This window comes from Neoarius graeffei, chromosome 9 (genome assembly GCF_027579695.1).
Source record: "Neoarius graeffei isolate fNeoGra1 chromosome 9, fNeoGra1.pri, whole genome shotgun sequence".
NCBI classification, from domain to species: Eukaryota; Metazoa; Chordata; class Actinopteri; order Siluriformes; family Ariidae; genus Neoarius; species Neoarius graeffei.
This window is the reverse complement of record NC_083577.1, coordinates 67523802-67540448: the sequence shown is the minus strand read 5'-3', so window position 1 is coordinate 67540448 and position 16647 is coordinate 67523802. Positions and strand designations below refer to the sequence as shown.

The window sequence follows — 16647 nt, the reverse complement described above, 5'->3', positions numbered from 1 at the left end:
GTGAGACAGTTCCTGGGGCTGGCTGGCTACTATCGTAGGTTTATACCTAATTATTCGGACGTCACCAGCCCGCTGACTGACCTCACTAAAAAGGGAGCGCCAGATCCGGTCCAGTGGACGGAGCAGTGTCAGCGGGCTTTCTCTGAGGTAAAGGCTGCACTGTGTGGGGGGCCACTTTTATACTCCCCTGACTTCTCTCTCCCTTTTATGTTACAGACGGATGCGTCGGACAGAGGGCTGGGGGCCGTTTTGTCCCAGCAGGTGGAGGGGGAGGACCGCCCGATCCTTTACATCAGTCGGAAGCTGTCAGTGCGTGAGGGGTGCTACAGCACGATTGAGAAGGAGTGCCTGGCAATCAAGTGGGCGGTCCTCGCCCTCCGTTACTACCTGCTGGGGTGCTCTTTCACCCTCTGTTCAGACCACGCGCCCCTCCAGTGGCTCCACCGCATGAAGGATGCCAACGCGCGGATCACCCGTTGGTATCTGGCACTCCAACCCTTCAACTTCAAGGTGGTCCACAGGCTGGGGGCGCAGATGGTCGTGGCGGACTTCCTCTCCCGTCAAGGGGGGGGGAGTCGGCTGCAGGCCGGACGGGCGCCCGGCCTGAGTCGGGCGGTGGGGGTATGTGGCAGCGGGGGCGTGGTCAAGCGCCGGTCTGTGACAGGAGGGCGGAGTCAGGGAAGGTAAGTGGCAGAATCACTTCACCTGAGAGCAATTAACCTGTGTTTGTGTGTCTTCCCAGTGACCGCGCCCTATATGAGGAGGGAGAGGGAGAGTGGAGAGGGCTGATCCCTGAACCAGACGCCGGTTGTGTGTGTGTGTGTCTGTTTGAATGAAGTATTTGTCTAAACTGAAAAGTCTAGCAATAAACGCTGTTTTGGAACCTGATCCCTGTCCTGCCGTCCTCTGTGCTCCACCCACACATAGGGAGTCCTACACAATGATTTCTAAATTTACATTGAGTTGTATTTCATTGCAGACAGTATGAACTCAAGATATTTCATGTTTTGGATGGTCAACTTCATTTTGTTTGTTAATATACATCCATTCCTGCATTTCAGGCCTGCAATACATTCCAAAAAAGTTGGGATGGAGGCAATTTAGGGCTAGTAATGAAGTAAAACAATAAAATAATGATGTGATTTGAAAGAGGTGATGTCAACAGGTGATTGTAATCATGATGTGGTAGAAAATCAGTATCCAGAAAAAGCCTTGTCTTTGAGGAGCAACAATGGGTTGAGGGTCTCCAGTTCATCAACAAATGCATGAGAAAATTATTGAAATATTTAAAAGCAATGTTCCTCAAAAAACATATGAAGGGATTTGGATATTTCATCCTCTACGGTGCATAATATCATGAAATGATTCAAGAAATCTGGAGGAATTTTGGTGTGTAAAGGCCAAGGGCGCAAGTCTAAGCTGAACACCCGTGATCTCTAATCCCTCAGACTGTGCTGTATCAAGAACTGTCATTCATCTACAGCTGATATAACCACATGGACTCAGGATTACATTGGTAAACCTTTGTTAAGCACTACAATGCAGAGTTACATCCAAAAATTACAGTTAAAATTTTACTGTGCAAAAAGGAAGCTTTATGTTAACTGTGTCCGGAAGCGCCATTGACTTCTCTGGGCTCGAAGGCATCTGGGATGGACCATCACACAGTGGATATACTGTATTTATTGTGGTCAGACGAATCAGTATTCCAGGTCTTATTTGGAAGAAATGGATGCTGTGTGCGCCAGACCAAAGATGAAAAAGGACCATCCAGACTGTTACCAGCAACAAGTCCAAAAGCCAGGGTCTGTCATGGTATGGGGTTGTGTCAGTGCCCTTGGCAAAGGTAACTTACACTTCTGTGATGGCAGCATTAATGCAGAAAAGTACATTATTTTGGAGCAACATATGCTGCCTTCAAGATGACATTTTTTCCAGGGATATTTCAACAAGACAATGCAAAACCACATTCTGCACACATTACAAAGGCATGACTGTGGAAGAAGAGGGTGTCTATCCCCTCTGTCCCCAATACAGAATGTGTGGAGAATTTTGAAACAAGAAATATGAAAATGACGACTCCATACAGTTGCGCAGTTTAAGACCTTTTTGTAGGAACAATGGGACAAAATGACACTTGAAACACTTCATCACTTGGTGTCTTCAATCCCTAAACATTTTTTAAGTGTTGTGAGAAGGAATGGCAACATTATAAAGTGGTAAATGCTTTACCGTCCCAAGTTTTTTGAAATGTGTCGCAAGAATCTAATTGAAATGTGTATATTTTGGGGGAAAAAACAGTAAAATTCATGAGCTAACATATCAAATAATGTGCTTTTGTATTGTTTTGAGTGCAATACAGGTCAAAGGTTATTTACAAATCATTGGTTTCAGTTTTAATATCAATTTCAACATACCGTTCCAACTTTTTCTGATTTAAGGTTGTAGTTTGAAAGATCCAGGCAAAACCATCTCTGGATTCTGGGGTATTCTGCACTGTGAATGCTGGAAGCACCCAATTCTATAGAATGTCTTTGTATGCTGCAGTATTACAGGGTGGGTTGTTTTTTTTTTTTTTCCACTGAGGAACACAAACCTCTTTCAGCATGACTTTCACAAAGCGAGGTCTGTGAAGATATGCTTTGCCAAGGTTATTGTGGAAGAACTCAATTGGCCTGAACAGGCCAAAAGGTGTGTGTGTGTGTGTGTGTGTATATATATATATATATATGCATTTTCTGAAAATGACTATGTGCTTTGTCTTCATCAAGTAGTTCCTCTCTCTGAGAGGCTTTTGAAGCATGGTTGTGATTCGTTGTGGTTAAAAAACAAAATAAAACAAAACAAGAAAAACCAGAAAAACCAGTGTTCTGATTGGCCATGACATGAATAAATCATTCTTTTGATTTGATGGACAAAATCCTCCAATGTATGTATGTGCATATGTACAGTACGTATTTGCATGTTCCTACATGTTTGAAATGCGTGTTTCGGCTTGTATGCTAATGTCATACATTTAACAGTTATTCCATGAAATCGAGTCGTACATGAGCTGACAACCGACGAGGCGCGTAGCAACAAGTTGGCTATAAGCCATGTATGATGAGATTGAGTGGAATAACTAATTTATTCTTTCCACATTCACTGGATTTTGAGAAACAGAGCATTTTTATTTTTATTTGTTGGAAATTCGATAAATAAAAACTTTATACAAAATGTCTGACAATAATTTCCATTTAGAATGTAAACAAACCGGTAAAATGACAGTAGCAATTTGTGAAAAATGCTATAATGATAATTCTTGAAAAATTAAAAAAAGATACATTCTTACCATCAAATACTTTCATTCCATATTTTGTCGCTTTTTTTTATTATTTTTTGGGGTTTTGTTTCTGAGTAGAGGCTTTATTTCATCCTCGGTTGGTTCAGCAACACGGTCCGCCATTTTGTTTTTCTCTACTCACGGTATATGAGCTGATAGCCTTGTAATACAGTAGCCAATCAGAGCGTGCAATTGCTCATATCCAGTGAATGTGGATAGAATAAAAGATATTTTTACTTTAGTTTTTCATGTAGAATGTGAAATAATTATGGCTAAAAATGTGTGTAACTGCTCCTGTCTCACTAAAATTACACTGTAAATACACTTATCATTGATTGATTGTTAACCAAACTTCCGTATGTTCCACCATACAGAGGCCATGTTGACACATTAGGTTGCACACATCATATTTTTATGATGTTATTGTATTGTGACATCAGTCTGAACAGGTCATACACCTGAACTTGCTGACAAGTACAACCTAGGGATTGGGCTCCACATGTGATCACCTCAACTGAAGGAAAAGACCAATGATATAGACGGTCCTATCTTTGAGCTTAGTTTACAATATCTGCAAAACTATGAATGAAAACCAAGTTTATTATCCTCACAAGGACTGATTATAATCTTACATAATGACATTATCTATTATTCTATCCACATTCACTGGATATGAGCAATTGCAAGCTCTGATTGGCTACTCTACTACTAGGATATCAGCTCATGAGTAGAAAAAAACAAACAAAAAAAACCAAAATGGCAGAGTGTGTTGCTGAACCAACTGAGGACGAAATAAAAACTCGACTTGAAAACAAAGCCCCAAAAAATACAAAAAAAATAAACAAAGTATGGAATGAAAGTATTTGATAAGAACATTTTTTTTATTTTTCAAGATTTATTATTATTATAGCATTTTTCACAAATTGCTACTGTCATTTTGCCAGTTTGTTTACATTCTAAGCGGAAATTATTTTGTTGGATGTTTTGTATAAAGTTTTTATTTATCGAATTTGCAAAAAATAAAAATAAATATGCTCTATTTCTCAAAATCCAGTAAATGTGGATAGAATAAAACAATTATTCCATTCAATCTTGTCGTACATGGCTTATAGCCGACTTGGCGCCAAGTGCCTCGTCGGCTATCAACTCATGTACGACTCAATTTCGTGGAATAACTATTAAATATAATTCTGTTCTCTAGCTCTGCATTGTCAATAGAATCAGTTGCATCCATTGCCACACCATCCCTCAACATCCACCCCCCAAAATATATACATTTTCCATTTCTTATATTATCTTAGCATGTAAACATACAGTTTCACTTTTTCATTATTTCATTATTTTCTTTCTGCCTAAGCAAAACAGAAATCAGAGGTGGACAAAGTACCTGACTTCATTACTTACCGGTAAGTCAAAGTGCAGATCCCACTGGTCAAATGTTACTCCAATACAAGTGAAAGTTGTACAGTCAAATTTTTACTTAAGTTAAAGTACTGAAGTACTTGCTTTTAAAAATATTTAAGTATTAAAAGTAAATTTTCTGTCAGTGCATCGTTGTATTATTGCCACAACACTTACAAAACTGAATGCTGTTACCAAAGACAGAAATGTGAATTCACAAAATGAACGCATGCTGTGCCATCATGGTGGTTTAATGTTAAGCTAGCTAGTCAGTGACGCTCCACCTGACATGGTAGCAAACTCTTTTCAAACTCAAAATCATCTTGGGTAGCTAACGCTACTAGAAAAGAAAGATTTCTACATTCTGTTTATTTGGCAAGATTATGCTAAAACATATTTCTGAAAGGACTTCAGAGGAGTTAACGTTATTCATGTTAGCGTAACTCTGTTTTTACATGCTAACTAACAGTGTCCAAGTTAACTAGCTATGTGTTATCGTTAGCCGTGGACAAGGCTACGGCAACTTGGTGGGCAAATCCATAGAAAGTCATTTGACTAACCAGACTGCATAGCCATTGCAACATTATCATTAGCTCTAAAAGCACAGACAACTTCGTTGCAAGCTTTCTCTTGGAATAAAATGTTTATATACCTCAATATGCTTCCGCAGGTTGGACGGCGAGTTTTTGTAGGCTGTGATGTTGTTCGTTTTCGGCAAACAAAGCAAACATTTAAAACGAAACGAATCTTTAATCCTTTCAGAAAACTGAAACATGGGTTCTAGGTGAAGCCATGAGTGCGTGCATTCCCCATTCTGCCATCAACTGATCATGTTAAATAACGCTGCTGAGAAATCATTGAAGTTGATTTTATAGTCTATGGATGTGATGTGACCATAGTGATTACTGATCGGCTGTCTCAGTGTCACCTGCGAAAAAAACAGTCACGTTTTAGAAAACCCTCCTAGAACTGCCACCTTATTGTGGTGGAGGGGTTTGTGTGCTTGAATGATCCTAGGAGCTATGTTGTCGGGGGCATTATGCCCCTGTCAGGGTTTCCCAAGGCAGACAGGTCCTAGGTGACAGGCCAGACCAAGAGCAGTTCACCAAAACCCCTATGGAGAAAAAACCAAGGACCGTGACGTCGCCCGGTATGACACAGCCGGGGCCCCACCCTGGAGCCAGGCCCGGGGTTGGGGCTCGTATGCAAGCGCTTGGTGGCCGGGCCTTTGCCCATGGGGCCCGGCCGGGCTCAGCCCGAAGAGGTGACGTGGGCCCGACCTCCTGTGGGTTCACCACCCACAGAGGTAGCAGTAGGGGACTGGTGCAGTGTGGATTGGGTGGCAGTCGAAGGCAGGGGCCTCAACGACCTGATCCCCGGACACAGCGGCTGGCTGTTGGGACATGGAATGTCACATTGCTGGGAGGGAAAGAGCCTGAGCTTGTGCGGAAGGTTGAGAGGTACCGACTAGAGATAGTTGGGCTCACCTCCACGCACAGCTTGAGCTCTGGAACCCAGCTCCTCGAGAGGGGCTGGACTCTCCACTTCTCTGGAGTCGCCCGTGGTGAGCGGCGGCGGGCTGGTGTGGGCTTGCTTATAGCTCCCCAGCTCAGCCGCCATGTGTTGGAGTTTACCCCAGTGAACGAGAGGGTCGCCTCTCTACGCCTTCGGATTGGGGAGAGGGCTCTTGCTGTTGTTTGTGCCTATGGCCCAAATAGCAGTATAGAGTATCCGGCCTTCTTGGAGTCCCTGGGAGAGGTACTGAGGGGTGCTCAGACTGGGGACTCCATTCTGCTACTGGGGGACTTCAATGCTCACGTGGGCGATGACAGTGACACCTGGAGGGGCGTGGTTGGGAGGAACGGCCTCCCTGATCTGAACCCGAGTGGTGTTTTGTTATTGGACTTCTGTGCTAGTCATGGTTTGTCCATAACGAACACCATGTTCGAGCATAGGGGTGTCCATAAGTGCACGTGGCACCAGGACACCTTAGGTCGGAGGTCGATGATAGACTTTGTAGTCGTTTCATCTGATCTCCGGCCCTATGTCTTGGACACTCGGGTGAAGAGAGGGGCTGAGCTGTCAACTGATCACCACCTGGTGGTGAGTTGGATCCGCTGGCGGAGGAGGAAGCTGGACAGACCTGGCAGGCCCAAACGTATGGTGAGGGTCTGCTGGGAACGTCTGGCCGAGCACTCTGTTGGGGAGGTCTTTAACTCCCACCTCTGGGAGAGCTTTTCCCAGCTTCCGAGGGAGGCGGGGGACATTGAGTCTGAGTGGACCATGTTCTCTGCCTCCATTGTGGACGCAGCTGTTCGGAGCTGTGGCCGCAAGGTCTCCGGTGCCTGTCATGGCGGCAATCCCCGAACCCGGTGGTGGACACCAGAAGTAAGGGATGCCGTCAAGCTGAAGAAGGAGTCCTATCAGGCCATGTTGACCTCCAGGACTCCTGAGGCAGCTGACGGGTATCGGCAGGCCAGGCGTGCTGCAGCTCGGGCAGTTGCGGAGGCAAAAACTCAGAACTGGGAGGAGTTCGGGGAGGCCATGGAGAAGGACTATCGGTCAGCCTCAAAGAAATTCTGGCAAACCGTCCGGCGCCTCAGGAGGGGGAAGCAGTACTCTGCCAACACTGTTTACAGTGCAGGTGGGGAGCTGTTGACCTCGACTGGGGACATTGTCGGGCGGTGGAAGGAATATTTTGAGGATCTCCTCAATCCCACCGTCATGTCTTCCACTGAGGAGACTGAGGCTGATGACTCAGAGGTGGACTCGTCCATTACACAAGCCGAAGTCACTGAGGTGGTTTTCAAGCTCCTCAGTGGCAAGGCACCGGGGGTGGATGAGATCCGCCCTGAGTATCTCAAGTCTCTGGATGTTGTGGGGCTGTCTTGGTTGACACGCCTCTGCAACATCGCGTGGCGGTCGGGGACAGTGCCTCTGGAGTGGCAGACTGGGGTGGTGGTCCCTCTTTTTAAGAAAGGGGACCGGAGAGTGTGCTCCAATTATAGGGGAATCACACTTCTCAGCCTCCCAGGGAAGGTTTACTCCAGGGTACTGGAGAGGAGAATTTGACCAATAGTCGAACCTCAGATCCAGGAGGAACAATGTGGTTTTCGTCCTGGTCGCGGAACACTGGACCAGCTCTATACCCTTCATAGGGTGCTCGAGGGTTCATGGGAGTTTGCCCAACCAGTCCACATGTGCTTTGTGGATCTGGAGAAGGCATTCGACCGTGTCCCCCGTGGTATTCTGTGGGGGGTGCTTTGGGAGTATGGGGTTCGGGGCTCTTTGCTAAGGGCTGTCCGGTCCCTGTACGAACGGAGCAGAAGTCTGGTTCGCATTGCCGGCAGTAAGTCAGACCTGTTCCCAGTGCATGTTGGACTCCGGCAGGGCTGCTCTTTGTCACCGGTTCTGTTCATAATTTTTATGGACAGAATTTCTAGGCGCAGCCAGGGGCCGGAAGGAATCCTGTTTGGGAACCACAGGATTTCATCTCTGCTTTTTGCAGATGATGTTGTCCTGTTGGCTTCTTCAAACCAGGACCTTCAGCATGCACTGGGGCGGTTTGCAGTCGAGTGTGAAGCGGCTGGGATGAGAATCAGCACCTCCAAGTGCGAGGCCATGGTCCTCGACTGGAAAAGGGTGGCTTGCCCTCTCCAGGTTGGTGGAGAAGTCCTGCCTCAAGTGGAAGAGTTTAAGTATCTCGGGATCTTGTTCACGAGTGAGGGAAGGATGGAGCACGAGATCGACAGGCGGATCGGTGCAGCCTCCGCAGTGATGTGGTCGCTTTACCGGTCCATCGTGGTGAAGAAGGAGCTGAGCCAAAAGGCGAAGCTCTCAATTTACCGGTCGATCTACGTTCCGACTCTCACCTATGGTCATGAGCTTTGGGTAATGACCGAAAGAACAAGATTGCGGATACAAGCGGCCGAAATGAGTTTCCTTCGCAGGGTGGCTGGGCGCTCCCTTAGAGATAGGGTGAGAAGCACAGTCACTCGGGAGGAGCTCGGAGTAGAGCAGCTGCTCCTCCACATTGAGAGGAATCAGCTGAGGTGGCTCGGGCATCTTTTTCGGATGCCTCCTGGACGCCTCCCTGGGGAGGTGTTCCAGGCATGTCCCCCCAGGAGGAGGCCCCGGGGAAGACCCAGGACACGCTGGAGGGACTATGTCTCTCGGCTGGCCTGGGAACGCCTCGGTGTTCTTCCCGAGGAGCTGGCCGAGGTGTCTGGGGAAAGGGAAGTTTGGGCTTCCCTGCTTAGACTGCTGCCTCCGCGACCCGGTCCCAGATAAAGCGGAAGAAGACGAGAGACGTTTTAGAAAAGAAAAGAAAAAAACATCCACTTTCAAAGCCGTTTCATAGTAACAAGTAACGAGGAACTTGATAGGAATGTAGTGGAGTAAAAAGTATGATATTTGCCTTTCAAATGGAGTGAAGTTAAAGTCATAAGTTTCCAAAAAAATAATACTCAAGTAAAGTACAGATACTCAAATGTACTTAAGTACAGTACTCAAGTAAATGTACTTCGTTACTGTCCACCTCTGACAGAAATAAGATGTTTACTGTTCACACGATCATGACTCTGATATCACTGTATCACATATTGGGGAAAAGATCGGATTAGACCCCTTCTACTTGTGGTTTGAATGCAGGCTGAGCATTGCATCACAGCTTGTACACTCTGAACTGCTGCAAAATGTGTTATTAATAAAATCTCATTTTCATACCGCATGTGACTGTTAAATACCACCAGTCATGTGACTGTTGGTCATGTGACTCTCTGACACAACAGGAAAGGACTTGTGTTTAAGTTTGTTGAAAGAAATCTTACAATCAGTTCATTTCACATCCTCCATGTAACCTTCACACTCATGCTATCCTCATCTAATATTTATTTCCTTTAATATTTTAGCACGTTTGCCCTAAATATTTCCTTATTACTCTTGAAAAATGTCAGTATTAAATTCAGCAATCATCATCTATGTGTGAGCAGAGAATGTAATTACTGGAAAACGTTTGAGAGATCAAAGTAAAACTGCCATTATAAATCCTTCAAAAGAAGTAGGTCTTATTTATTTCTGATATCAGACAAATCAATTGTGTAGCATGAAAATATTTCTATAGGGGTTTTGTGTATGCCTATCTATCTGTCTCCACTTTCATTTCTTCCTTTCTCTCTCCTTTCATCCCACGCCTCCTGTCTCTGTGCATCTGACATATCCATTCTTCAGCACTGACACGAGCTGTCTGGAGATCTGATAATTACACCACACATCTGGACTCATCTCTCTTCTTCTGTGTGTGTGTGTGTGTGTGTGTGTGTGTGTGTGTGTGTGTGTGTGTGTGTGTGTGTGTGTGTGTGTGAGAACACCCTATGGTCCAAGATTGATAGTGGCAGCAGATGGAGGATGTTTATGATGGCTGATTTAGACAAAGACCCAAAGACTGTTATGAAGACACACACACACAGAGAGAGAGAGAGAGAGAGAGAGACTTTGATAAAAATAAACCAATATGAAATGGAGGTCACTTACCACTGATCCACTGCACCTCAGGGGCTTGAACCTGAAAGTCTCTGAGGAAAAGGTCATCCAAGGTCAGATGAGATTTCAGAGCTTTAGTTCCACCATCTGTATCCAAATATAACACACACACACACACATACTGTATATAAACCCACGTATGATTATTAGATAATTATCATATGACTAATATGATGTTAATTTGATTGCAACATTTGATATTGAAAGGTTCATTTCAACATTTGATACTTTATGTCTGTGGCCTTCTGTGAGTGTGCGGAGGTGTGTGTGTGTAATATATAAACCTTTAGAAAGAAAGAAAATGGACAGGCTGATCAGAGACAGCACCACCAGAATCACCAGCAGAGAGATGCCGATCCCCTTCCAGTTCCTCTCTAAACTTCCATCTCCCAGATCCTGTACTCAGAGAGAGAGAGAGAGAGAGCGAACGAGTGAGCGAGCTTGTCAATTCTGAAGAATTAGTACTGAGAGAATGAACTGACACTCATCTGCTTGTCTCTCATTCAACATAAACTGACTGTAGCAGCTACACAATCATGTTTTATTAGCAAGGGCTTGCATTCTTCCATGCTCAAATCAGAAAAAAAAAATTCTCTCCTCCCACACTTGCCATCAGGGACCTTTTCTAGTGAGCAGCCACTTCAGAGTCAGACAGCACTGTCAAGTCTATATTGATGTGTGAAATCTGAGTATTTATACCAACTGTTGCAAACAGAGTGAAGCATAATGACTGACCACGATTGGAACATAGCAAGGATCACCGGATCAGTGGATGTTTATTTATTTATTTATTTAATGGATAAAGTTCTCCAGTTTGAGAATAACATGGGAGCTTATTAGTGTGCAAGATCACAGTTTTTAGGGGTAACAGAAACATGACCTTAATGGGCCAGCTATAATAATCATCAGATCATCATCATAATCATAATCAACAGGGGAAAAAAAACTTATCAGATTTTGCATCTACAGTCTGTATTTTATTATTAGCAGTCCCATATATTTATCCAGACAGAATCTTATATTACTCCAATTGGGGAAACCCAAAGAAGAAATCTAATGTACACTATGTGGTCAAAGGTTGATGGACATGTGACTATCACGCACTCACATGTGAGCTTTCCCAAACTGTTGCTGCAAAAGGTGGAAACACACAATTGACTTGAATATCTTTGTATGCTGTAGCATGAAGATTTCCTTTCACTGGAATTAAAGGGCTCAAACATGTCCAGCATGACAATGCTCCTGTGCACAAAGTGAACTCCAGAAAGACATGTTTTGCCAAGGCTGTTGTGGAAGCCTTGATCTCAACACAACTGATCACATTTTGGATTTCCTTCTCATCCAATATCAGTGCTGGACCTCACTAATGCTCTTGTGGATGAATGGGCAAATCCCCTCAGCCACACACCAAACTCTAGTGGAAAACCTTATAGAAGAGTAGAGATTATATAGAAACGGGTTCTGTCTGTGCGGTCACGTTTTCGTTTCCATGCCATATCTTTAAAACTACTGAAGATATCTTCATGAAACTTTGTATACATATCAAGCAACATGTGAACTGGTTCTTTTTGCTATTTTGGATTTTTGAGAGGAAAAAAAAGTATTTTTCAATTTTTTACATAAAAATAGATTTTGACTTGCGTTGTAGTTTCTAAGAGCAATGTTCATTTCTGGAGCAAAACTATTCATGATACAGATTTGAAACTTGGTATACATGTTAACAAGGTGATGTAGATGTGCCATTCCAGACTAAGAAATTTGAGAAATTTTAATTTTTCATGTTTCCATGGAAACAATTTCAGACTTAGTCTCTCAGGTTAGTCTTAGGGGTAGGTTTTGTTTCTGGAGCAGAACTTGAAAACTATGAGTGGTATGGTCTTGAAAGTTGGTATATGTGTTGATTAAGTAATGTATATGTGCCTTTTGATACTAAGAAATGTGAGAAATTCTAATTTTTAGCTTACCTGGATCAAAGGTCCGGTAGGCTTATGCCATGGGCTGCTGAGGTCAGTGTAAAGAGGTAGGGTTGGTTTCCTGCAGCAGAACTTGAAAAATGTGACAATATCTTGAAACTTGGTATATAGTTGGTATAGAGGGTGGGGGATATAGATGTCTTCTTGTTATAACAGCAAGCACATCTGAGTGTGATTTTTTTTTTTTTTTAGGTGTTCACATGATTTTGGTCATATAGTGTATTTTTCTGAGATGTAGGATTTGGAGCCTCTCCTGGGAACACTGGACGTGTGGCAGAAATACATCCTGAATGGGAGATGAGTCAGTCTTGGACATATTCATACACTCCTTCATACCTAGGGATGATTTATAATTACCACCTACTAGCATGTTTTTTGGAACCCAGAGTGAACTCATATGGACATGTGAAACTCCACACGTAAACTCAGGTTTGAACCAGGGACCCTGGAGTTGCACACCTGCAATGCTAATGTACACAGTATATCCTTAAAAGTATTATTTGTGATTTTGAATGAAGTTGCATGAATACAGCAGTTTTAGAATTCAAAATAACAGTCATTTTGAAAAAAAAAAAACTTACACCCTGTCTCCAGTAGCAAACATTGTTTCCACAACCTTTACAAGTATTTGGTTATGAGAATTAAAAATCTTCTCCATTGTGAGGATCTCACATGCACTTACTAGTGCATCTCAAACAATTAGAATATCGTGAAAGAGTTTTTTTTTCATAATTTAATTAAAAAATAAATAAACTTTCATATATTATATATCCATGATACATAAAGTGAAATTTCAAGCCTTTTTTTTACTTTAATTTTGATGATTATGGCTTATAGCTCATGAAAATATGAAATCCAGTATTTCAAATTATTAGAATATTTCCTAAGATCAATCAAAAAAGGATTTACAATACAGAAATGTCCAACTTCTGAAAAGTATGTTCATTTACACACTCAGTACTTGGTTGGGGCTCCTTTACCATGAATTACTGCATCAGTGTGGCGTAGCATGAAGGCGATCAGCCTGTGGCATTGCTGAGGTGTTATTGAAGCCCAGGTTGCTTTGATAGCGGCCTTCAGCTCATCTGTATTTTTGGGTTGGGTGTTTCTCATCTTCCTCTTGACAATAGCCCATAGATTCTCTATGGAGTTCAGGTCAGGCGAGTTGGCTGCCCAATCAAGCACAGTAATATCATGGTCAGTAAATCATGTGGTCGTAGTTTTGGCACTGTGGGCAGGTGCTAAGTTTTGCTGGAAAAGGAAATTGGCATCTCCATAAAGCTTGTCAGCAGATGGAAGCATGAAGTGCTCTAAAATCTCCTGGTAGACAGCTGAATTGACTTTGGACTTGATAAAACACAGTAGACCAACACCAGCAGATAATGTGGAAATTTCACACTGGACTTCAAACACCTTGGATTCTGTGCCTCTCCACTCTTCCTCCAGACTCTAGGACCTTGATTTCCAAATGAAATGCAAAATTTACTTTCATCTGAAAATAGTACTTTGGACCACTGAGCTACAGTCCAGTTCTTTCTCTCCTTAGCCCAGGTAAGACACATCTGACATTGTCTCTGGTTTTGGAGTGGCTTGATATTAGGAATGTGACAGTTGTAGTCCCTTTCCTGAAGACGTCTGTGTGTGATCGCCCCAGCCTCAGTCCACACATTGTGAAGCTCTCCCAAGTTCTTGAATTAACTTTTCTTGACAATCCTCTCAAGGCTGTGGTCATCCCTGTTGCTTGTGTACCTTTTCCAGCCAGCCTTTTCAGTAATGACCTTCTGTAGCTTACCCTCCTTGTGGAGGGTGTCGATGATCATCTTCTGGATAACTTTCAAGTCAGCAGTCTTTCCCATGATTGTGGTTGTGTATGCTGAACTAGACCAAGAGATATGCGGTATTTATACTGCTTTACTCAAACTCAAAATAAAATATTCTCATCTTTTGAGGGGTTTTTTTTGCGCTGTAGGCCATAATTATCAAAATTAAAATAGAAAAATGCCTGAAACATGTTAGTTTACATGTAACGAGTCTAGAATATATTAAATTTTCACTTTTTTAAATAACTGATGGAAAATATTGAACTTTTTCATGATTTTTTTTAGATGCACTGGTATTTACAAAAATATGAGCTTCACTAGACTTTAATCATCATATAGCAAAACAGAGTTTGCCATTCTGCAACCATCATATATCAATGCTGAAGAAGTCTGAACTGAAATTCATAAGGTGCAGCAGCAGGGAGTGGAAACACGTACTCATCATGATGGGTTGGAATTTGATGGTCCTTATTATTATTATTATTATTATTATTATTATTATTATTATTATTATTATTTAGGTCCTTGAGCACAAATAGAGACAATTTTTTTTATTCTCTGAGCAGATATTTTATTGACAATTTCCAGAATGTGAGGAGATCATCTCAAAATATTCCAAAAATGTCTCTTAAAAAAAAAATTCACTGACCCCACCTTTAATAATCACTTGCCTAACTTAGCTTGCATAGTGTGTCGTTAGTAGAAATTCAAAAACTGTGTAAAAGGTATAACTGCAGTATATAAAAATGGGCTATTGATACTAATAAGATGCTATGAAGCAGCTGAAAGCACTGTAATGTGTCGGCTCTGAAGGAGTTTGCCCAGTGAAATTAAAAAACTGTTAACACCTACGTTTATGAACTGTGCAGATACATTATTCTCCAATATACAGTGTAGGAGTTAACACTGCTTCTGCTGGGTGGGTTTGCTGGGCACTTCGTGTACTCTTATCATATTATATAATTATTCATTTTCTTTTCTACAGACTCTGTTGGTGTGCATATTAAATATTTGCTAGAATGCAAAAAGACCTCAGGCTGTTTGTACCAAAACAAGGATGGACAGGAATAAGCAGTTGGGATCAGTGGCACTGAAGGATGAGACATGCAGAAGGGTTTTGTTTGAACACAAGACTTTTCAGCTGAGTAGAATACATGAATACATTCAGCGTAAAAATCAAAAAGGCTCCCTGTAATACTGGAAAACCCTGTAACATGAATATTTCAAACATAAATCAATGCCTTACCAAAAAATTCAATTATCCTGCAAAACAATATAAATCATGATAAATGGTTTTGTACTCGGTTGAGTTGGGTTTATTTACCATTCTGTGTTATTAGAGTTGTAGGTTAGAGGCACTGTGTTATTAGCTTTGTGTGTGCTGTTAGCTGGTTGGGGAGATTATATTACTGATGGCAGGGAGGGATGATTAATAATCCATCCTCCAAAGAAAACCCTGCAGGCAGCGGTACAGCCATCTGCTGATCTCAGAACTGCTGCAGCACCACAGAGCCTTTCAGTATGGAACAGAATTCATAAATAAACAGTATACCTTCTCTCTCTCGCTTTGCTTCTTTCTCTCATTTCCTATGCTAAAAGACAGGACTATTCAGAAATGTCTTAAAAACACGGATTGCAGCAGTTCCGTTAAAAGCAGAGCTAGAAATGCCACCTCCACACTAATGTCCTCTTTTAGTCTGTACTTGCTGAAGCACTTGGCTTGTCCTTCACAGCCGTGTGTGTGTGTGTGTGTCCTAGCCATGATAAAGGTTAAAATAGTGCATTTGCTCCTTGCCGGGAGTGCCTGTCACATTGAGCAATGACTCTCTGTTCTCTGATACACGCATACACACTCTCTCTCCATCTCTCTGCAGGGTAGCAGTGTTATTTTGACCTCTCTAAAGACAGCAATATCGTTCTAACACGTAACATAGTGTGCACCCGCAGAATAGTCTCATCTCTCATGACTGACCTCCAATGATCTTCATCAGTATGTGTGCATTTGTTTGTGTGTGAAAAATAGAGAGCATGAACATGTTCACTTCATTGTTGGATTCTCTCCTCCCCTGGCCTTTCTCACCTCCTAATCTCTCTTCATCTCTCCAATTCTCCTCTGCCCTGTTCTCACTGTTATCTCCTGATTAAAACAATAAATCTTTCTCTTGTGGATTTTGATCAACTGCAAAATAAGGTACACAAAATGTAATGTTCAATCTAGTTCCCTTTCTCAATATCAGAACACAATACAAAACACAAACTACAGCTAGCTACATGCGAACATGAACAAACAGATGAAGTATGAGTGTAAGTAACCTTTCTTTTTACAGTTAAGTTTGTACTGGAAAATTACTTTTGTTTAAAAAAAAGAAAAGAAAAAAAGGAAAGACAGTAAAATGTCAAGACTGTGAAACTAAAATATATAAAAAAATGCAAGAAAATCTATTGTGCAGGTATGTGTGCAGTATGGGATTTTTCTGTGTGCCACCTTAACTAATAATTATCCAATAGGTGTGCTGACTTATGTTTCTTATTATTTTTGTCATCTTAATACCTCAATCTGTCAGGGATTTCAGATCTCAGTGAAATTTAA

At 42.3% G+C, this 16647-nt stretch overlaps 1 protein-coding gene across 1 annotated transcript in view; it reads right to left on the bottom strand.

Annotated features, from left to right (window-relative positions):
• Positions 1-16647, bottom strand: part of LOC132891323 (inactive dipeptidyl peptidase 10-like) — a 188316-nt gene that overhangs the window by 121667 nt on the left and 50002 nt on the right. Inside the window, exons 2-3 of the mRNA XM_060928823.1 lie at positions 10549-10660; positions 10256-10351 (exon numbers count right to left, since the gene is read on the bottom strand). Of these exons, the coding sequence (XP_060784806.1) occupies positions 10256-10351; positions 10549-10660 (208 nt within the window). The remainder of the gene's footprint in view (positions 1-10255; positions 10352-10548; positions 10661-16647) is intronic.